At 46.0% G+C, this 24,561-nt stretch overlaps 1 protein-coding gene across 4 annotated transcripts in view; it reads left to right on the plus strand.

Annotated features, from left to right (window-relative positions):
• Positions 1 to 5,989: 5,989 nt before the first annotated feature.
• The window catches only part of LOC122945586 (GRB2 related adaptor protein), a 47,381-nt gene continuing 28,809 nt past the window's right edge, over positions 5,990 to 24,561 (plus strand). For 2 of the 4 annotated variants that reach the window (XM_044304667.1, XM_044304668.1), the window contains exons 1-4: positions 5,990 to 6,101; positions 6,624 to 6,957; positions 16,950 to 17,047; positions 18,442 to 18,564. In XM_044304667.1, coding sequence (XP_044160602.1) covers positions 6,880 to 6,957; positions 16,950 to 17,047; positions 18,442 to 18,564 — 299 coding nt within the window. In that variant the 5' untranslated portion in view covers positions 5,990 to 6,101; positions 6,624 to 6,879. The remainder of the gene's footprint in view (positions 6,102 to 6,623; positions 6,958 to 16,949; positions 17,048 to 18,441; positions 18,565 to 24,561) is intronic. The other 2 variants (XM_044304665.1, XM_044304666.1) reach the window with 1 other exon arrangement.

A 24,561-nucleotide genomic window follows, 5' to 3' on the forward strand; every position in this document is an offset into this window, starting at 1 on the left:
TTTATCTGTAGTAGTTTACTGAGTTCCCTCATGACTTTTAACATAAAAGTGGTCCCCTGGTCGGTCAGAATTTCTTTAGGTAGGCCCACTCGGGAAAACATCTCCACTAACTCTTCGGCTATGAGTTTGGCCGAGGTATGTTGCAGCGGCACCGCCTCCGGGTATCGAGTGGCATAGTCCAGGACTACCAAGATGTGTTGGTGCCCTCTAGCGGACTTCGGTACTGGTCCTATGAGATCCATAGTGATCCGCTTGAATGGAACCTCAATAATCGGGAGAAGGACCAGTGGACTATGGAAATGTGACTGGGGGCTGGTTATCTAGCAGGTTGGGCAAGACTTGCAATACTCTTCCACCTCTCTGAACACACTGGGTCAGTAGAACCGCTGTAGAATCCAGTCCCGCGTTTTCTGCTGGCCAAGGTGTCCCACAAGAACATGTTGGTGGGCTAACTCCAACATGAGCTTGCGGTACGTCTTGGGCACCATCAATTGTTCAATATGCTCACCCCGTAGTTGATTTATCCGGTAGAGCATTTCCTGTTGAACCACAAAACGGGGAAACATAGACTTAGCCCCCGGCTGTTGCGGCTCACCCTCAACTACTACCACATTTTCCTGGTGCTGTGCTGTACCCAAAAAAATTCCGGAGACGTTAAGTTCTGCAAGTCCTCCACGTCTCCCACTATCACACTTAGCGGGGTTGTCTCTGCCTCTTCCACCAAAGTGGCAGTTATCCCTACCGCTGGCCCTTCGGTCTCAGGTTCCCAGGGTTCTGGTCTCTCCCCTGAGCCGGGCCACTCTGCTAGGGTTATTCCTGTCTCATGTGTATTGGTGACTCTCGCCTCAGGTCACAGTGATGTGAAACCGGGGAAGTCTCTCCCAATTATTAGTTCATAATGTAACTTTGTGGCGCCAGCCACCTCATGAGTCCACCTGACGGCCACCGTGGATAGAGACACCAGGGCGGTGGGATAGTCCTTTAAGTCTCCATGTGGATGTCACTGTTATGGGGGCACTGTGGATGTCACTGTTATGGGGGCACTGTGGAGGTCACTGTATGGGGCGCTGTGGATGTCACTGTTATGGGGGCAACTGTGGATGTCACTGTTATGGGGCACTGTGGATGTCACTGTTAGGGAGCACTGTGGATGTCACTGTTATAGGGCGCTGTGGATGTCACTGTTATGGGAGCACTGTGGATGTCACTGTTATAGGGTGCTGTGGATGTCACTGTTATGGGGCGCTGTGGATGTCACTGTATGGGCGCTTGTGGAAGGTCACTGTTATGGGGGCGCTGTGGATGTACACTGTATGGAGGCACTGTGGATGTCACTGTTATGGAAGGGCGCTGGGAGTCACTGTTATGGAGAGCGCTGTGGATGTCATGTTATGGGGGCGCTGTGGATGTCACTGTTATGGGGCGGCGTGGATTTGTCACTGTTATGGGGGCGCTGTGGATGTCACTGTTATGGAGGGCACTGGGGAGGCACTGTTGTGGGGGCACTGTGGATGTCACTGTTATGGAGGTGCTGTGGATGGTCACTGTTATGGGGGGCTGGTGGACCTGTGGATGTCACTGTTATGGGGCGCTGTGGATGTCACTGTTATGGGGCACTGTGGATGTCACTGTTATGGGGCACTGTGGATGTCACTGTTATGGGGGCGCTGTGGATGTCACTGTTATGGGGGCACTTGTGATGTCACTGTTATGGGTGGCACTGTGGATGTCACTGGTTATGGGGGCACATGTGGATGTCCACTGTTATGGGGCACTGTGGAGGTCACTGTTATGGGGGCACTGTTATGTCACTGTTATAGGGGGCACTGTGGATTGTCACTGTGATGGGGGCAGCGTGGATGTCACTGTTATGGAGGCACGGGGGCTGTCACTTGTTATTGGGGCAGCTGTGGATGTCACTGTTATGGGGGCGCTGTGGATGTCACTGTTATAGGGAGACCTGTGGATGTCAGCTGTTTATGGGGGCAGCTGTGGATGTCACTGTGTTAGGGGGAGCAGCTGGTGGATGTCACTGTTTATGGGGGCACTGTGGGATGTCACTGTTTGGGCCTGTGGAGGGCACTGTTATGGGGACCAAACGTGGAATGTCAACTTTTATGGGGGACACTGGGGGGGGTGATGTCACTGTTATGGGGGCACTTGTGGATGCTCACTGTTATGGAGCACTGTGGGAATGTCATCATGTTATGGGGGCACTGTGGATGTCACTGTTATGGGGCACTGTGGATGTCCCCTGTTATGGGACTACTGTGGAATGGCACTGTTAGGGGGGCACTGGTGGATGTCCCTGTTATGGAGGTGCTGTGGATGTCACTGTATGGGGTACTGTGCGATGCACTGTTATGGGGGCACTGCAGAGGTCACTCTGTTATGGGGGCACTGTGGATGTTCGACTGTTATGGGAGGACACTGTGGATGGTCACTGTTTATGGGGGACATCTGTGGAGTCACTTGTTAATGGGCACTGTGGGATGTACACTGTTATGGGGCACTGTGGATGTCACTGTTTATAGGGCACTGTGGATGTACAGCTGTATATGGGGGCGCTGTGGATGTCACTGTTAGGGGGGCACTGCGGAGGTCACTGTTATGTGGGCACTGTGGATGTCACTGTTATGGGGCACTGCGGAGGTCACTGTTATGGGAGCGCTGTGGATGTCACAGTTATGGGAGTGCTGTGGATGTCACAGTAATGGGGGCACTGTGGGTGTCACTGTTATGGGGCACTGTGGATGTCACTGTTATGGAGGCACTGTGGATGTCAATGTTATGGGAGCGCTGTGGATGTCACTGTTATGGGGCGCTGTGGATGTCACAGTTGTTATGGGGGCACTGCGGAGGTCATGTTATGGGAGCGCTGTGGATGTCACAGTTATGGGAGTGCTGTGGATGTCACTGTTATGGGGGCACTGTGGATGTCACTGTTATGGGGGCACTGTGGAGGTCACTGTTATGGGGGCGCTGTGGATGTCACTGTTATGGGGGCGCTGTGGAGGTCACTGTTATGGGGGCGCTGTGGATGTCACAGTAATGGGGGCACTGTAGGTGTCACTGTTATGGGGGCACTGTGGATGTCACTGTTATGGAGGCACTGTGGATGTCACTGTTATGGGGGCGCTGTGGAGGTCACTGTTATGGGGGCGCTGTGGATGTCACTGTTATGGGGGCGCTGTGGATATCTTTAAACAACACACACCCTTCATTGCCGGGTTCTCTTCTAGTAACAATTAAACACACAAACTTTTTGCATTGACTTCTTGAGATGATGACACTGGTTTTGCCTCACAATCACTGATGTGAATCACTGACCAAACACTGACGTGTGAATGAGGCATGAGACTAGCTTGACACCAGTGCTAGGGATCCAGCAGGTAATTTCTTGGTATATTTGCAGGGTTGCGGCCGGATCTCCGCCAGTCCCCATTATAGTAAATGGGACCGGACAGAGACTTCAAACAGCAATGGCGGAATGCAGAGAGATCCGACGGGATGTTCCCAGATTCCTAGCGCTAGGCTGAAGCTAGCCTAAATGGGAAGCTTCTTCATCTACAAATGTTCTCTGCATTACATCACTGGGTCCTAAATTCAAATGCCAAAAGGGAACAACCTGTCTGGAGTTTGTGAATTACTATTTTTGCACGGATTAGATGAATTATTTTCCTCTGCATTTATTCTCTGCGAGGGATTACATTGTAAACCCCACAGGATATAGACAGAGACTAATGTGAACTAATTAAGCTGTTGGGTAAATCATGCTGAGGGTTTTAGTTTCCCAACAGCTAGAGAACAGAGGGCTCCAATTCTTGCACTGAGAATGGGTGAGATAATGAAGTTTCTTGCAGTACCCAGTAATGGTCACTAGGGGGAGCCATGAGAACAGTTTTACTCTTGTTAAATGTAAAATGTGATCTCAGAGCAAGAGCTGTGGCATCAGTTACATACAGGATACAACCAACTTAGCAAATCATTTCTGGAACATAGCACATGTAGATTACTGACATCCATATATAACTTAATAAAAGTGCACACTGTTGCTATGGCATTGACAGTGTGTAAGTGGTTCATATAAGCACCTGAGGTCCATTAATCTCACTGTTTAGCATCTCATGAGCGGTAATGCACTTTGCATGAAATGCTAAACAGTGAGGATAATGGACAAGAATATAACTACTATAATACTGTTCTTATGTACAAGAATAAAACTACTATAAAACTGCTCCTATGTACAGGAATATAACTACTATAATACTGTTCCTATGTACAAGAATATTACTACTATAATACTGCCTCCTATGTACAAGAATATAACTACTATAATACTGCCCCTATGTACAAGAATATAACTACTATAATACTGCCTCCTATGTACAAGAATATAACTACTATAATACTGCCTCCTATGTACAAAAATATAACTACTATAATACTGCCTCCTATGTACAGGAATATAACTATTATAATACTGCTCCTATGTACAAGAATATAACTACTATAATACTGCCTCCTATGTACAAAAATATAACTACTATAATACTGCCCCCTATGTACAAGAATATAACTACTATAATACTGCTCCTATGTACATGAATATAACTACTATAATACTGCCTCCTATGTACAAAAATATAACTACTATAATACTGCCCCCTATGTACAAGAATATAACTACTATAATACTGCTCCTAAGTGCAAGAATATATCTACTATAATACTGCCTCCTATGTACAAGAATATAACTACTATAATACTGCTCCTACATACAAGAATGTAACTACTATAATACTGCCTCCTACTTGCAAGAATATAACTACTGTAATACTCCTCCTATGTACACGAATATAACTACTATAATACTGCCTCCTATGTACAAGAATATAACTACTATAATACTGCTCCTATGTACAAGGATATAACTACTATAATACTGCCTCCTATGTACAAGAATATAACTACTATAATACTACCTCCTATGTACACGAATATAACTACTATAATACTGCCTCCTATGTACAAGAATATAACTACTATAATACTGCTCCTATGTACAAGGATATAACTACTATAATACTGCCTCCTATGTACAAGAATATAACTACTATAATACTACCTCCTATGTACACGAATATAACTACTATAATACTGCCTCCTATGTACAAGAATATAACTACTATAATACTGCTCCTATGTACAAGAATATAACTACTATAATACTGCGTCCTATGTGCAAGAATATAACTACTATAATACTGCCTCCTATGTACAAGAATATAACTACTATAATACTGCTCCTATGTACAAGAATATAACTACTATAATACTGCTCCTATGTACAAGAATATAACTACTATAATACTGCTCCTATGCACATAGATATAACTGCTATAATACTGCTCCTATGCACATAGATATAACTGCTATAATACTGCCTCCTATGTACAAGGATATAACTACTATAATACTGCCTCCTATGTACAAGAATATAACTACTATAATACTGCTCCTATGTACAAGAATATAACTACTATAATACTGCTCCTATGTACAGGAATATAACTACTATAATACTGCCTCCTATGTACAAGAATATAACTACTATAATACTGCCTCCTATGTACAAGAATATAACTACTATAATACTGCTCCTATGTACAAGAATATAACTACTAAAATACTGTCTCCTATGTACAAGAATATAACTACTATAATACTGCTCCTATGCACATAGATATAACTGCTATAATACTGCTCCTATGCACATAGATATAACTGCTATACTACTAATCATTATAATTGATAAGCATTGTGCAGATGTAGTCGCTGTACTCTCTGTATCAGATAAAGCACGGGGCCGGTTCCTCAATGACAACTGTATGGCGGGGCTGATGTTTTGGACCTTCCGTGGACCCTCATGCGGCCTTGTGTCTTGGCAGAGTGTTTTGCAGTAACATCCTGTTTGTCTTTATCTGAAAAAAAAGTCTTAAGACTTTGTGTGAGAGAAAAGTCTCTTCCTTTGCAGACTCAGCAGAGCGGAGATAAAACTGCAGCTTGAGATTTCGCATTCTCGTCAGCAGGGGCCTGAGGTAAGTCCGGAGGGTTGTGCAGTGAATGTGATTTTATCTGTGACAGGTGCAAACTTAGGCAACTTTGGGCACATGGATGCCATGCGGCAAAAATTTGCAATATCGCAACACTACGTCGTAACATAATAGAGTGTATACAACCGCCATATGCGTGTCTCATGTATTAAAGGGACAGGTCACCTTTTCTCCCTGTTATAGGTTAGGTGTCAGGTATAGCACCTGTCAATACTAGAGGACGGCTGTGATGTGCTGACAACCATCACAACAGACAAGCTGTCTATATCCACTCGCAGCCGCAGGGAGTTTCATGTCCTTACCCCTGCGGTAATAGCTATTGCAAGACTACAACTCTCAGCATGCTTATGCTCTGTAGTGAGGTCTGCTTCAGGTCGCGGCTTATATTTGGGAATTGCTTCTTAAGCAGTTGGTGTATATTAGTATGGCCATAGGTGCTACATAGCAATAGAGGGGGGTGAATACATCAGTACGTGTAATATTTTGCACTTTCTTCTTGTGTTCTAGGCACGGGCTGGCGACTTCATATCTGGACCCGGCACTGAATTTAGGTAGCACCCTCCACTCTGAATTTCCCCGGCCCAGCCTCCAATCTTAGACATGCATGACTTGGTTTCCACTACCGAGAGCTCTGTGCGCTTCTTCAACACTTGAGAGCCCAGCGGAGGCTGTCACCCACCCACAGATTTTCCACCAGTGCATGTCATCTGCTGCTAGTGGTCATTTAACCCGCTGAGTGTCAGAGGTTCTCCGACCAGACGACATGGAGGCTATGGCCATATACAACTTTAAGACCACCGAAAGGGACGAGCTGCCGTTCAGCAAGGGAGACACATTGAAGGTAAGACCTCCGACCCCCCCCCTGTAATGTGATGATCATATTGATTACTTGTAATGTATCCTGGATGAGTTTTCTGTAGGGCACTTTAGCAGGTCTAATCCTAAAGGGGAACTCCACTTAAATAAAAGATACCTATCTGTAAGGTTCTCTAAATGTGGATACCAGGGATTCCCCAAGATGTACATTAAATGATTAGATCAAATTTTTTTCAAGCTCTCACTTTTCGTCTGTTGTGAAACTACAACTCACAGCATGACCTGAAAGCCGACATACTGGGAGTTGTAGTTTCACAACAACTAGGGAATGACAGGTAGTGATGACTGAATTAGATGGCTGATAATTGGAAGGGATAAACATAGGCTTTGCGTGAATGAGCTGGAAGATCTTGGAAACCCTCATTAATGGGGCTCCAAGTAAGGCGTCACTTTAGGGTCCCAGCTTCTTAATCCCGTATATATCCCTCTATTCCATTACAATGTTATCCCTGTAATACATCATTCTATTATATAAATGGATAATAACTGTCACCGTCCTTAAAGGGCCACTACCCTGTGCTTATAATGCTGGAGTGGCTGATATATCGGTCAGTGTCTCTGCAGGTTCTCAGCACTGAAGAAATGTGATACAGAGTAGTGATCATGAGGGGTAGGGAGTAGTGATCATAGGAGGCTAGGAGTTGTGATTATGGACAGTACTGATCATGGGGCAGGTAGTAGTGATCATGAGGGGCAAGGAGTAGTCATCACGGGGCCAGGGAGTAGTGATCATGGGGGTAGAGAATAGTGATTATAGGGAGTAGTGATCATGGGGGTAGAGAATAGTGATTATAGGGAGTAGAGATCATGGGGTGCAAGGAGTAGTGATCATGGGGGCAGCGAGTAGTGATCATGGGGGCAGCGAGTAGTGATCATGGGGGCAGCGAGTAGTGATCATGGGGGTAGGGAGTAGTGATCATGGGGAGCAGGGTGTAGTGATCATGGGAACAGGGACTAGTGATCATGGGGGCAGGGAGTAGTGATCATGGAGAGCAGACAATAGTGATCATTAGGAGCAGTGGGTAGTGATCATGGGGGGCAGACAATATTGATCATTGGGGCGGGAGTATTGTTCATGGGGAAGAGAGCAGTGATCATAGGAAGTAGCGATCATGAGGGCAGAGAGTAATGATCATAGTGATCAGGGTGTAGTGATCATGGGGAGAAGACAATAATGATAATTTGCGGGCAGGGAGCAGTGTTCATGGGGGCAGGGAGCAGTAATCATGGGAAGTAGTGGTCATGGGGGCAGGGAGCAGTAATCATGGGAAGTAGTGGTCATGGGGGCAGGGAGCAGTAATCATGGGAAGTAGTGGTCATGGTGGTAGGGAGCAGTAATCATGGGAAGTAGTGGTCATGGGGGCAGGGAGCAGTAATCATGGGAAGTAGTGGTCATGGGGGCAGGGGATAGTAATCATGCAGGACCGGGAGGTTTCTGCACTTTCTATCATCCTTCCCATAGTAGCACAGTACAATCAGCCTCCCACAGGATGAAATGGCTGATAGCAGAGAACACTAGAGTCTATTCACCTGCACAGCACATTGAGAATCTGTAACAAACCCTCAGCTTTCCCACATCCCCATTTACAGCGATTGTTTACTCATAGAGGCTGAGGTGCCTTTTCAGCTCCAGGGTCCGGATCACTCCTGATTTACTGTCACACAACGCTTGTGATTCTGATAAAAGGAAGTAAAAGACATTTTATTTCAAATTGTAAAAATCCCCCCGAATCTGATCAAAACCAGAAGTGAAACTCAGAGAGTCAAGTCCTTCTGCCTTCGCGTGGCGCTGCCCCTGGCCGGTGCTGGCAGAGGGTGCAGCGGGCAGGATCCACCGCCTTCATCAGGATCTACCAACAACATAACATCTATGGTGTCCCTCAAGTTCAGGGTCCTCAGAGCCGGTGGGTCGCTGGTCAGCCCCCCGACGGGTGATGGAGACTGGAGCACAAACTGCCTAGTTCCAACCAAGACGTTGTAGATTTGCCAAAAACGGTTTATTGGTAGCTGTGAAGATTTGGCTTTTAAAAGGTTAATTACGAGGAGGAATCCGCGTCATTCTTTCTACAAGTCGTCGGCCAAAAATACAAAATATCCGCACAAACAGGATGTTTCTTTTCCCTTCTGATTCCGTACACAGCCGCACATTGTGTTTACCTGCCTTGTTTAGTCTGGATGGTCAGACCTGAAATGTCATGTATTGTGTCCATCTATCCACCGAGCAACACAGCGAAAGCACGGAGGACGGGGACACGCCCGGGCAATGCCGAAAACATGCCAGCTGTGAGATAAATAGATAGATAGGAGATAGATGGATATATAGATAGATAAGAGATAGATAATGAGATAGATACTAGATAGATAGACTTCATCTCCATGGAAGAAGAGAGACTCTCCATACTGCTGGGGGAAGAGGAGAACACAGCGGCCATAGCAGCACAATATATTACTGCCTGCCGTAGACTGAGAGGAGCCTGATATACCATGGACTCCTTTATCCCCACCCTGGACATGCCCCCCCCCCCCCCGCCCCCATCCCACCAGCCCTACCCAATTATTTTCCACTTGCTCTGGCAATGCTAAAATGTATTTAGTCCTGCCAATAAAGCTGATGTGATTTGATAGATAGATAGATACCTGAAAAATACTGACTCCATGGATGACAAGGAGGACTAAATATCTCCAAAAATAAGGACAAAGAAGGATAAAAGGGAAAAAAAAGGATTTTATTGATCAGACAAGAACTCTGCCTATAACAAACAACTGGGAGCATCAGACAGAGCTGAGCATCTGAAGGCATCTAAAGCTCCCTCCATCATCTCTCTAATAGTCCTTCTAGAGAGCACACCCCATAGAAGTAAAGAATACGGAGAGCTTCCAGAAAATTGAAAACTACAATTTAGAAAATGATAAGTTAGAAAAAGAAAGCTCAAAGAATGTAACTGACCAAAGGATAGAGCTGGAGACTGCAGCCTCAGACAGCAGGGGGTCAGACACCCAGGAGATCACATACTGTGAAGGCCAGAGAAGCAATCAAGCGAGAAGAGCCATAAAACATGCCAAAATAAGAGAAATACCAGAAACCCTTTTCAGTGATTTTACCTTAAAGGAAGAAGAGAAGAGAAAAACGAATGTTCTTTTCTATAGCGAGCAGCCCACCGCCTGGCACACAGGCCTGTGCAGGCATTATAAGAATATCACCAGGTGTGGCATCAAGAAGGGCCGACAGATCAGGGTAAAAGACCCACTGACAATGACGTCACACTCACCATCAACGTGTACAATAATGGCACCATAGTCATCCAGGGCACTGAGGACAACCTCGGCCAGTTTAAAGATATCTTCCCTCATATTAAAGTCCAGGCTCAAACCTACAAAGAACTGACTAAGAGCAGTGATGATCCTAAATCTAAAGAGACAATCAATCACCAGAGACCCCCTAACCCCTACAGAGAAAACCACCAGAGACCCCCTTACCCCTACAGAGAAAACCACCAGAGACCCCCTTAGACCCCATTTCCTATTTCCTCACACCACTCCCTGGGGACCCTCAGAGACTGCTTATCTCAGCTAGAAAGAGACTTTATACACTTTAAAGAGAAGATTCAAAGAAATTCTGGTGACAAAAATGAAAATGACCAAGTAGCTGAAGAGATAACCAGACTGAAGTGTGAACAGGCCTCAGCCCTGCAGGAAATAAGAGGTAAATTACAAGAACTGCAGCAAGAAAACACAGAACTGAGACGGGAGATAGCAAAGCTGAAAACCCAGACTTATCCACTAATCAAGGAGAAGAACCCAGAGATAGAAGGGTGTGAGAACCAAATGAAAGCCAGCAGCCATGACACCAATACATCAACGAACTGCCAAATGGAAATAACAGAAGATGAGAGCAAAGCAAAGAACAGCAAAGTAATAAAAGGGGGGGCAGAGCAGACAGCCCCAAGTACACAACCACAACAGACCCCAACAACAGAGCCAACCATTACCAGAACCCCAACAAAGCAGCTTCCTACAAGAAGCCCGAGCAGCAGGCCGGACTCGAACAGGTGCAGTAAGTCACCATGTCCTGATACTGTTCTGATTATAGACTCCAATGGTAAATACTTGAACACAACGCAACTTTTCCCAGGAAAAAGAGTCAGTAAAATCCGCTGCTCTACTATCGAACAAGCAGCAGCCATCATCAGTAATCCATATTTCACCAAACCCAACCATATTATCATACATACAGGCACCAATAACCTCCAGGACCAGCACTAGCAGATAGCAGGACAACTGAGCCAGCTAGCAGAGACTGCACAGCAGAAGTTCCCCAGCTGTAATATCATCCTGTCATCTCTGCTCCCAAGAAAGGACATCCCTGAACACATCATCCAGAGCATCAACACAAAGCTGGCAGCTAAAATCAGCGCCATGCCAGACATCACCCTGGCACAACACCCCTCCATAAACCATCATCACCTACAGGTCCTTCTAAAAAAATTTGCATATTGTGATAAAGTTCATTATTTTCTGTAATGTACTGATAAACATTAGACTTTCATATATTTTAGATTCATTACACACAACTGAAGTAGTTCAAGCCTTTTATTGCTTTAATATTGATGATTTTGGCAAACAGCTCATGAAAACCCAAAATTCCTATCTAAAAAAAATAGCATATTTCATCCGACCAATAAAAGAAAAGTGTTTTTAATACAAAAAAAGCCAACCTTCAAATAATTATGTTCAGTTCTGCACTCAATACTTGGTCGGGAAGCAGAAATGACTGCTTCAATGCGGCGTGGCATGGAGGCAATCAGCCTGTGGCACTGCTGAGGTGTTATGGAGGCCCAGGATGCTTCAATGCGGCGTGGCATGGAGGCAATCAGCCTGTGGCACTGCTGAGGTGTTATGGAGGCCCAGGATGCTTCGATAGCGGCCTTAAGCTCATCCAGAGTGTTGGGTCTTGCGTCTCTCAACTTTCTCTTCCCAATATCCCACAGATTCTCTATGGGGTTCAGGTCAGGAGAGTTGGCAGGCCAATTGAGCCCAGTAATACCATGGTCAGTAAACCATTTACCAGTGGTTTTGGCACTGTGAGCAGGTGCCAGGTCGTGCTGAAAACTGACATTTTCATCTCCCTAAAGCTTTTCAGCAGATGGAAGCATGAAGTGCTCCAAAATCTCCTGATAGCGGCTGCATTGACCCTGCCCTTGATAAAACACAGTGGACCAACACGAGCAGCTGACATGGCACCCCAGACCATCACTGACTGTGGGGACTTGACACTGGACTTCAGGCATTTTGGCATTTCCCTCTCCCCAGTCTTCCTCCAGACTCTGGCACCTTGATTTCCGAATGACATGTAACGGTCCAGTGCTGCTTCTCTGTAGCCCAGGTCAGGCGCTTCTGCCGCTGTTTCTGGGGAATGCGGCACCTGTAGCCCATTTCCTGCACACGCCTGTACACGGTGGCTCTGGATGTTTCTACTCCAGACTCAGTCCACTGCTTCCGCAGGTCCCCCAAGGTCTGGAATCGGTCCTTCTCCACAATCTTCCTCAGGGTCCGGTCACCTCTTCTCGTTGTGCAGCGTTTTCTGCCACACTTTTTCCTTCCCACAGACTTCCCACTGAGGTGCCTTGATACAGCACTCTGGGAACAGCCTATTCCTTCAGACATGTCTTTCTGTGTCTTACCCTCTGGCTTGAGGGTGTCAATGATGGCCTTCTGGACAGCAGTCAGGTCGGCAGTCTTACCCATGATTGCGGTTTTGAGTAATGAACCAGGCTGGGAGTTTCTAAAAGCCTCAGGAATCTTTTGCAGGTGTTTTAGATTTAATTAGTTGATTCAGATGATTAGGTTAATAGCTCGTTTAGAGAACCTTTTCATGATATGCTAATTTTTTGAGATAGGAATTTTGGGTTTTCATGAGCTGTATGCCAAAATCATCAATATTAAAACAATAAAAGGCTTGAACTACTTCAGTTGGTGTGTAATGAATCTAAAATATATGAAAGTCTAATGTTTATCAGTACATTACAGAAAATAATGAACTTTATCACAATATGCAAATTTTTTTAGAAGGACCTGTATATGACAATAAACACCTCAATAACCAAGGAGTCAGCCTTCTAGCCAAAGAATTCAAAGACATAGTGCTCAACAGAAACCCCCTGCCCAGACCCCACACAAGACAAAAACCTATGGAAAAGTCAACAACAACAAACAGACCTGAAAAAACCTCATACCCTCCTCAACAAACGCAGTGCAGCTCATTACAAGGTATACTGACAAACAATGACATCTCTTATTGTCAGCAGCTGGAACATTCAGGGCCTGAATACTTCAGCCTTCGGATGTAAGACGCACGAGCCAGACTTTACCCAAAGACTAAAAAACAGTAACATACAGATCCTCCTAGAAACATGGACTAAGATAGAGAATAAATCCCTGGTGCCCACCGGATACAGGGAGATCTCTGTCCCTGCTCTGAAAAACAAAGGTGTCAAGCTGGTCCGGAGCTCAGGAGGAATATTAGTCTGGTAGAAAGAGGAGCTCTGTGACCAGATCAGACCAGCAAAGAGAGGAGAACGCCACATCTGGGTAAGGATAGCCCGCTCCATCCTCACTTCTCGGGCTGACGTCTACCTCTGTGCAGCATACATAGCTCCACCAGAGTCTCCATACTTCAATCCCGACAGCTTTGAGATCCTACAGAGGGAAGCCGCCCATTTCCAAGCCCTGGACAATGTTCTCATCTTTGGAGACCTCAATGCAAGGACAGGGAGGGAGAGAGACTACCTGACAACTGATGGAAATGTCTATATATTCGGATGCAGACACTGACTGTGACAGCTCAGTGCACACCGAGAGGAACAGCTATGACAGCACAGTAAATAAAAGTGGCAGAACATTGCTGAACTTATGTCGAAGACTTGGACTTCATTTTCTCAATGGCCGAACCAAGGGAGACTCTCTTGGTAGACATACCCTAAACTCCCATGAAGGCAACAGTGTGGTAGACTATGCCATCACAGATATGGACCCCAAAAATGTTGGGGGTTTCATAGTCACCCCACAGACACACCTGTCAGACCATAACCAACTGCTCCTATACATTAAATCCACAAGTAAACCACCGGCACAAACATCATAGCAGACCGGCCTCTTTAGCCTACCTCCATCTTTTAATGGTCCAAAATGTCAGCCCCAAAGTATATGGAGACCATAAACAGCGCAGAGTTCCAGGAGATGCTTCATAACTTCCATAGTACAGTGTATTAGCTGAACCCAGAAGGAGTAAATCTCGCGTTAAGAGACTTTAATAATATACTTTACACCATGGCAGAAATGTCTGACCTCAAAAGATGCAACAAAAGGCCAAAAAAGCAACAACCCAACAATTGGTTCGACCGGGAGTGTAAAGATATAAGGAAGGCGCTAAGAATGGCCTCAAATAGGAAACACCAAGATCCAAACAACACCAGTCTGAGGAGAGCCTACAACAACATACAAAGGCAATACAAAATATCCTCAGAAAGAAAAAGCAAGGCAACATCTCAACTAAGCTCCTCCAACTCCAAGACTCTCCAGGACAACTCTTCTGGGAACTATGGAAGCACATGGACAAAACCAGCAAGAACACCAACCTCCACATCCAAAACGGCAACATCTGGCTCCAGTACTTCAAGGATCTTTACAAAGACATCTCAAGGGAGGACCAAAGCCGAGAACAAAAATAAATCACGAAAAAGCTAAAGGATATGGAGAAAAAAAATCAAATATTTCCAAAACCCTCTAGACACAACGATCACACTGCAGGAAATAACAGAGAGGATCTCAGTGATAAAGAGTAAAAAAGCCAGTGGCCCAGATGGGATCCTTCCAGAAAAGATCAAATACAGCCCGCCAGGTATCCAGGTCGCATTAGTAAAACTCTACAATGTTGTGCTGAGTGCCGGCTACTTCCCCCAGAGCTGGAACCAGGGCATCATCACCCCCATACCCAAGAGTGGAGACAGGTACGACCCAGCCAACTATCGAGGGAAATGTGTGGGCAGCAACCTGGGGAAACTCCTATGCAGTATCCCGAATAAGAGGATCCTCAGCTTCCTCACCCAGCACAACATCCTTAGCAGAAGCCATCCTTAGCAGAAGCCAAGCAGGCTTCATGCCAAACCACCGCACCACGGACCACATCTACACCCTGCAGAGCCTCATCAAGAACCATGTCCACAATACAAAGCATGGAAAGATCTATGCCTGCTTTGTGGACTTTAAACAGGCCTTTGACTCAGAGTGGCACCCAGGCCTATTCATGAAACTTCTTGAAAGTGGAATAGGAGGAAAAACATCTGATGTCATCAGAAGTTCCTACACCGAGAACAGATGCAGCGTGAAGGTGAATGGGAGGAGAACGGCTTATTTCCGGCAGAGCCGAGGCGTCAGACAGGGCTGCAGCCTCAGTCCAACCCTGTTTGACATCTACATCAATAAGCTGGTGGCGGCTCTGGGGTCCTCCTCAGCACCTGGTCTCACCCTCCATGACACCAAGGTGAAATTTCTCCTTTATGCAGATGATCTTCTGCTACTATCGCCAACTGACAAATGTCTCCTGAAACTCCTGGAGAAGTTCAGTAACACATGGGCACTGCCCATCAATCCAAAGAAAACCAAGATCATGGTGTTCCAGATAAGAAACCGGAAAGCAGCCGGGCGTCCTCCCTTCCTGCTAAACAACTGTCAACTTATAGAAACCGACAGCTACACCTACCTGCGCCTAGAAATCAGCCAATCAGGGAGTTTTAAGAAAGCCATAGAAACACTGAAAGACAAGGAGAGCAAAACCTTCTATGCCATCAGAAGGCGTCTATATCATCTTAAGGCACCAGTGACCGTCTGGCTTAAAATCCTTGACACCATCATCGCCCCAATCCTCCTGTATGGCAGCGAAGTCTGGGGCCCAGACACATACACAGACCAGGCAAAGTGGGACTCTGGGCCAACAGAACTTTTCCACCTAGAATTCTGCAAACACCTTCTCCGGGTCCACAGGGGCACCTCAATCAGCACCTGTCGAGCAGAACTGGGCAGATTGCCACTTTACTTTGCTGTCCAGAAGAGGGCGCTATCATTCAGAGCCCATCCACATAGCAGCAGTCCCAGCTCCTACCATCACAAAGCCTTGCTACACCAAGAAGCCCCAGAAAAACCAAGCACCCTGCAACAAGTCACCCAAACCCAGCCTGCCCAAGCCACCAACCAATACAGCCTGGCAAAGGGGGAAATTTAGAGGACGATACACAAGGGCAAAGAGGAGTATATCTGCGTCTGGAGGAACGACATACGAACATCACAGAAGCTGACAGTATACCAGAGCCTGCAGAGGGAGCACAAACTGGCCCCATATCTGGAGAAACTCCCCAATCCAAGAGACTGACAGATCCTGAGCCGCTACAGACTGAGCGCCCACAGCCTGCTCATTGAATCCGGTCGTCACTGACAGAGGTACATGCCCAGGGAGAGCAGACTGTGCCAGCAGTGCGACCAGGAGGCCGTGGAGGATGAGGCTCATTTCCTGCTGCGGTGCCCCAAATACCCAACAGTGAGGGAGACTGACTTCAGGAGACTGTCTGATCTCTGCCCAGACTTCACCTCCATGGAGGAGAAAGAGAGACTCTCCATACTGCTGGGGGAAGAGGAGAACAGAGCGGCCACAGCAGCACAATACATTACTGCCTGCCATAGACTGAGGGGAGCCTGATATACCATGGACACCCCACCCTAAATGTGTCCCCATTCCCCAACCCTACCCAATTATTTCCCGCTTGCTTTGGCAATGCTAAAATGTATTTAGTCCTGCCAATAAAGATTATTTGATTTGAATAGATAGATAGATAGATAGATAGATAGATACTATAACACAAACCTCCACTTTTCTGACTTACTTATTTATTCCTTATTTTCGTTCAGATTCTTAATATGGAGGATGACCAGAATTGGTACAAGGCAGAACTTTATGGCATGGAAGGTTATGTTCCAAAAAATTACATCAAGGTCAAACCTCACCCGTAAGTAGTTTTATCACATCTTCCTGGTAGAGAAGCCGAGCACCTGTCTACAGCCAAACCACCGCCCTCCCCTGCTGGTCCCCCTCGGTCTCCTCTGCTTCCTGGTACATTCTGAAAACCTTTTATATTTCATATTTCCCTGAAGTCACAGATGTATATAATAGGAAACTGAAACCACAAAGACCAGCACAGAGCTTGCAACATATATAATACTATTCATCGAGAGGACTACGTGTATATCATGCCCAGGTTATACCAGCTGTACATATATAATTATATACAGGAGATACCCAGGTTATACCAGCATGCTCCATATCACTATATACAGGAAGATGTATAACTTATACCGGCTGTACATATATAATTATATACAGGAGATGCCCAGGTTATACCAGTATGGTCCATATCACTATATACAAGAAGATGTATAACTTATACCGGCTGTACATATATAATTATATACAGGAGATGCCCAGGTTATACCAGCATGCTCCATATCACTATATACAAGAAGATGTATAACTTATACCAGCTGTACATATATAATTATATACAGGAGATGCCCAGGTTATACCAGCTGTACATATATAATTATATACAGGAGATGCCCAGGTTATACCAGCATGCTCCATATCACTATATACAGGAAGATGTATAACTTATACCGGCTGTACATATATAATTATATACAGGAGATGCCCAGGTTATACCAGCATGCTCCATATCACTGTATACAAGAAGATGTATAACTTATGCCAGCTGTACATATATAATTATATACAGGAGATGCCCAGGTTATACCAGCATGCTCCATATCACTATATACAAGAAGATGTATAACTTATACCAGCTGTACATATCTAATTATATACAGGACATACCCAGGTTATACCAGCTTGTTCCATATCACTATATACAAGAAGATGTATAACTTATACCAGCTGTACATATATAATTATATACAGGAGATACCCAGGTTATACCAGCATGCTCCATATCACTATATACAAGAAGATGTATAACTTATACCAGCTGTACATATATAATTATATACAGGACATACCCAGGTTATACCAGCTTGTTCCATATCACTATATACAAGAAGATGTATAACTTATACCAGCTGTACATATATAATTATATACAGGACATACCCAGGTTATACCAGCATGGTCCATATCACTGTATACAAGAAGATGTATAACTTATACCAGCTGTACATATATAATTATATACAGGAGATACCCAGGTTATACCAGCATGCTCCATATCACTATATACAGGAAGATGTATAACTTATACCAGCTGTACATATATAATTATATACAGGAGATACCCAGGTTATACCAGCATGGTCCAGATCACTAGATACAGACAATTCCTTTTTCATACAGGTGGTATGGCGGTCGGATCTCCCGTCAAGTAGCCGAAGAAATCCTCTTGAATCGCAGGTTTACAGGAGCCTTCTTGATCCGAGACAGTGAGAGTTCCCCGGGTGAATTTTCTATCTCCGTCAAGTAAGTCCAACTTCCTTTGTGGTGAGAAAAGTATTTTGGGTGGTTTGATTTTGTGAGACTTTGTTCGAATATTTTTTTTCTCTTTGCCCCCTTCATCTCTTTTGTGCCTATTTTGGATAGTGTTTTATGAAGGATCACCTGAAGATAATCACAGGGAGTCCTACTAATCAGCTGTCATTTGTGGTGCACACGAGTGTTCAATTTCCCTGCAGCACCCCCGCAGGAGGAATGAAGTAGTACAGTTTTCAAAGCTGCACAGTCCTCCAGAGGAAAAGAAGCTCTTTGGTTGGTATATGAGGGTCCTAAATGCCTCCCTCTCTATGTCCTTTTACACGTTCACAGTGTTTTGCGGATCCGCAAAACACCAGGCCGGCACCCCAATAGAAATGCCTATTCTTGTCCGCAGCTGCAGACAAGAATAGGACATGTTCTATTTTTTTGCGGAGCCGCGGACCGTGTGTGCTGTCCGCGTCTTTTCCATCCCCATTGAAAATTAATGGGTCCGCACCCGTTCCGCATAACTGCGAAATGGATTCGGACCCAAAGTGCGGCGGTGTGAATGGCCCCTTACAATCAGATGGGTAGGGCAGAACGAGTTTTCAGCAGGTAATGGAGTCTGTACGTTCAGATCCTGCCATTAGAGGGCAGCACAGGAGCACGGACAGAGGAAAGACCTGAGTCTGAGGCCTCTTGAACACGAACGTTAATTTTTCCCATTTCTGTTCCGTTTTTTTGTGTTTCGTATGCGGAACCATTCACTTCAGTGGGTCCGCAAAAACAACAGAACGTATGAATTCCGTCTCCGTATTTCCGTTCCGTTCAAAGATTAGAACATGTCCTATTATCGCCCGCAAATCACGTTCCGTGGCTCCATTCAAGTCAATGGCTTCCGCAAAAAAAACGGAATGCATCCGTATGTCTTCCTTATATGTTCTGTTTTTGCGGAACCATCTATTGAAAATTTTATGCCCAGCCCAATTTTTATTCATGTATTTACTGTTTAAACATTATTGCATGCTTCCGTTTCCATTCCGCAAAAAACGGATCACAAAATACAGAAAAAGCCATACGGTCGTGTGCAAGAGACCTGAGGCTGAGAAGATATAGAAGATGCTCGCCATGCTTATATGTAGACTGTGGTCCGATAGGATGGCCGGAACCAGCCGCAGGGTTATAGAATCGCAAGGTTACAGTCTGGTCTTAAAGGGCCAGCACCCTGTATACATATATGGGGGGGGGTCACTTTAAGCCTGAAGAATACAAGTTCTTATCTGCTCACATGTTGGCTTTGGCACCAAGAACTGGTCACCATTGCAACACACACAAAACAGGTCCGCAGCCTCAAGAATTCCCATGTTAGGAGAATTTAAGCCCCAGGAATACCCGGCCTACCAGGGGCGCTGCCCCCTTCTGCCCATGCGATGTTCCCGCTCTTCCAGCAGGGGTCGCTAACACCTGAGGTCGTGGGTTGGCATGAGTGTGTAATATGATTTACACACCAGCATCGGTCTTATGTCTTCCTTTACAGCTAATGAGCCCGGAATGCCACGCCATGCCAGCCGTGCCACTCTCATTCCGCTGATACAATCGTTAACCCTTCATCTGCTGCCAGTCATACCCATGTATGCTCGGCCATCTGATTCAATATGATAAGAATTATTATCCACCCGATTTCAGTGAGTCAGTGTCTGGGTAGGCAACTCATTAATCTGCCGTGTGGGGCGCGGCCAGGTAATCGGGTATTAATTACAGGCCATAAGTCGTTATAAAGCCACTGCTCTCCTCCAAGCCCATACAGCGCTATAAGGGTATGCATACATCCTGCCCCCCCAGTACTAATAAAGACAGTCAAAAATCCCCATAGCAATGTCACAGTGCCCCCATAACAGTGCCAAAGAGAATACCCCCCATAGCAATGTCACAGTGCCCCATACTGGTGATCTCCTAACAGTGCCAATGTGGCCCCATAGTTGTGGCTGTCACAGCGCACCCATGAAGGACAGCCAGAATGCCACATAACAAGGTCACAGTTAACACATAACAGTGCCAGTTGGCACACCTCCATAACAATGCCACAGTACCCTATAGTAGTGCCAGTCATAACACCCCCATAACAGTGCCAGTCAGAATATACCCATACCAATGCCAAAGTATCCCGTAACTGTGCAAGTAACATCCCAAAACAGTCACACAGTACTTTACCACAATGCCGCTCAAAATACGCCCAGAACAATGCCACAGTACCCCATAACAGTGCCAGGCAGAATACACCCTCCATGACAATGTCACAGCACCCAATAACAGTGCCAGTCAGAATGCCCTAATAACGAATACACAGTATCCTATAACAATGCCAGTCAGAATACCCCCATAACTATGACACAGTGCCCCATAACAGTGCCAGGCAGAATACCCCCATAACGAATACACAGTGCCCCATAACAGTGCCAGGCAGAATACCCCCATGACAATGCCACAGTACCGCATAGCAGTGCCAGTCATAATCCTCCCAATAACAGTGTCACATCGCTGTAGAACAATGCCAGTCAGAATGCTTTGAAACAGTGTCACAGTGCCTCCCAGGCTCGGACTGGCACACAGGGGTACAGGGGAATCCCCCGGTGGGCCCCTGAGCAAAGTGGGCCCCTAGTCTCCCACCCCCTGCACAAATGGCATATAACACAGTAGACTTACTGGATTTCATACATATATTCAATGTGCAGCACCTCAACCAGCCTCTGTTCATATAAAAAACTTGTTAGATTATTTATTATATTTGAATGTATCCGTACGGTGGGCCCCCAAATACATTTTTCTAGGTGGGCCCTAGGTACCCCAGTCCGACACTGGTGCCTCCCCAACTGTGCGTTCAAAGTGCTCAACAGTGCCAATATGGCACCAAAACTGTAGCTGTCAGGCTAGCCAGCATGTCCTTAAAGGGAGTCTGTCACCAGCATTTCACTTTTTTAACCCTTCCCACAGCTCCCTAGCATGCTTACAGTTAATAAAAACGTTACCTCTGGCATCAATCCTGGACTTATAGAACCATCAAAAACGATCTTTATAAGATATGCAAATGAGGGCTCGCAAGTGCCCAGGGGCGGCGTTACCCTCGTAGGTGCCCTGCTAGCTCAGCCTTTTCATTGCGTCCCCCCGCCCCTTCCTACCCTCCTGCCCGCCCATCCTTTCCCTCTGACCGCCTTTCTACTAACTTGTTATGCTGCCGATATCCCGCGCCTGCGCACTCATTCCTTTGGCCGGCACATGCGCACTGCGATGCCTATTCCTTGTACAGTATCACAGTAACTATTGCGCATGCGCCGGCTAACGACACGAAAACACAACAAAGGAGGCGGTCCATCTGCGCATGCGCATAAATTACTGTGATGCCGTACAAGGAATGGGCATTGCAGTGCGCATGCGCCGGCCAAAGGAATGAGTGCGCAGGCGCGGGATATCGGTAGAATTACAAGTTAGTAGAAAGGCGGTCAGAGGGAAAGGATGGGCGGGCGGAGGGTAGGAAGGGGGGGGGGGACGCAATGAAAAGGCTGAGCTAGCAGGGCACCTACGAGGGTAACGCCGCCCCTGGGCACTTGCGAGCACTGATTTGCATATCTTATAAAGATCGTTTTTGATGGTTCTATAAGTCCAGGATTGATGCCAGAGGTAAAGATTTTATTAACTGTAAGCATGCTAGGGAGCTGTGGGAAGGGTTAACAAAGTGAAATGCTGGTGACAGACTCCCTTTAATGTCACAGTGCCCCCCTAGGCAGTGCCAGGGAGAGTACTCAGCAGTGCCATTGTGGGCCCCTAACAGTGTCTATCCCAGTGCCTCCATAAATAATGCAGATGAGTGCCTGGGAATATGACCCCCAATATCAGTGCCGCATTACAGTGCCAGTCACAGCGCCCACTACAATGGAAGGAATCAAGCTGAAGGGTAAACCCCCTGTACTGGTGGGTACCCAACTGATATATTCAAGAAAACTGCCAAGTAGAATTCAATGAATGCAGTTTTATCATTTTGGGTTGAAATTCTATTTGTCCAAGAGAAGCACAGAGGGAGCAGGAATCCTCTTATACATGGAAGCCAATATTAGCTCCCTCTAGTGGTGACTGCAGGCAGCAGCATAATATTAGTACCGTGTTCAGAGAGCTCCCTCTAGTGGTGACTGCAGGCAGCAGCATAATATTAGCACCGTGTGCAGAGAGCTCCCTCTACTGGTGACCGCAGGCAGCATTCTATCATTTATGTCTATGCAGGGGATTTGGAGATCTGTATCAGAATGTCAGAAAAAAACTAAGAATCCCACCTCTGTAGAACCTCACGATGGGGGATTGCCTGATGTTGGAACATTTCCTCAGTGGTTTTGGGATGATTGAAGCCAGAAGTGAACGTCTTTTCCTGTGCGCTTGTCCTGTCCCATCATGCTCCATTATCCTGGGTCTAGTCTTAACAGGAACCCAGGATCTGAGTCACTGGTCCCTGAGCGGGAAGCCGGTATTACCAAACCCCCTATAAATACACCATCCCATCATGGCCTCCTCCACCCCTGGGGCCCAGGAGTCGGGTTATTGCGCCTGGATCTTCTCCAGGTGGGTGAAGGCGATAATGGCACCTGCAGATGGGGTGGAGCGTGCGTCTGTCAGGACATACATCTGCATTGGGACATGACTTCTCTTCTGCAGGAGATCATCCTTAGGCCTCTTGCACACGACCGTATGTATTTTTGAGGTCTGCAAAAAAAACGGATCCGCAAAAAATACGGATGACATCTGTGTGCATTCCGTATTTTGCGGAACGGAACAGCTGGCCCATAATATAACAATTATATCCTTGTCCGTAATGCGGAAAATAATAGGACATGTTCTATTTTTTTGCGGAACAGAAATACGGACATACGGAACCGGAATGTCCGCATATGGTCTGCAAAAAAAAACGGAATGAAAATAAGTTTGGGTGCAAGAGGCCTTAGGGCTCATGCACACAAACGTATTTTCTTTCTTTGTCCGTTCCGTTTTTTTTGCGGACTGTATACGGAACCATTCATTTCAATGGGTCCCAAAAAAAAACAGAACTTACTCTGTGTGCATTCCGTTTCCATATGTCTGTATTTCCGTTCTGCAAAAACATAGAACATGTCCTATTATTGTCCGCATTACGGACAAGGATAATACTGTTCTATTAGGAGCCGGCTGTTCCGTTCCGTCATCCGTATTTTTTGCAGGTCCGTTTTTTTTTTTGCGGACTGCAAAATGCATACGGTTGTGTGCATGAGGTCCTTAAAGGACTTATTCACTTAAAGGGGTGCTCTAGTTTAGAGAATATGACAGGACATTGCATAAACATACCAACGCGGGAGCGGACGGCTAGAAAAACTACCACAAACAACTCGTTGGTGCTAATTAGCATAAACTCCAGGCCTTTATTAATGCTGAGGACAGTCCCCAAAAAATAAGTGCCTTATCTGTGGGGGTCTGACCGCAGCAATTCCCCCAATAAACCTAGAAATGGTTGATTTTTTGTATCTGCGTTTCGCTGAGATAAGCGGCGCCGTAGGTTTATGGTACCTCCCTACCTGCCCCCCTTTACAGCAAGTTAAATGCCCATCTCAGCTAAATGAATGCTATATGAGTGTCGAAATCTTGTACAGATCTGTCGTCAGCTGAAAAAAATGGCTGATGGGGTGGAGCTTCAGTAAGGGGGCGGTGTCTGCTTTGGCAGACAGAACAGTGGGGGAGAGCTCCTGCTGCAGCCAGTTGCCTTACAGAAAGACAGGGGTAGTTCTGATCAGTTCTTGCTTTACTATCTTGTGTCTATGGCAGCATAGGCGTGGGCGAGACACAGGCCCTGCTATGACAACGCTCCACGCCATAACTACTTAAGAAGCCTCAGCTATTATCTGCCTGTCGTGTTGCTTCGTGTTCCCAGTATTTGGATAAGCAGCCATTGTGGTCACCCGCGCTCCGTCTGTAATAGGCACAGAGTTTATTTAA

Source organism: Bufo gargarizans, chromosome 8, assembly GCF_014858855.1.
Source record: "Bufo gargarizans isolate SCDJY-AF-19 chromosome 8, ASM1485885v1, whole genome shotgun sequence".
Classification (NCBI taxonomy): domain Eukaryota; kingdom Metazoa; phylum Chordata; class Amphibia; order Anura; family Bufonidae; genus Bufo; species Bufo gargarizans.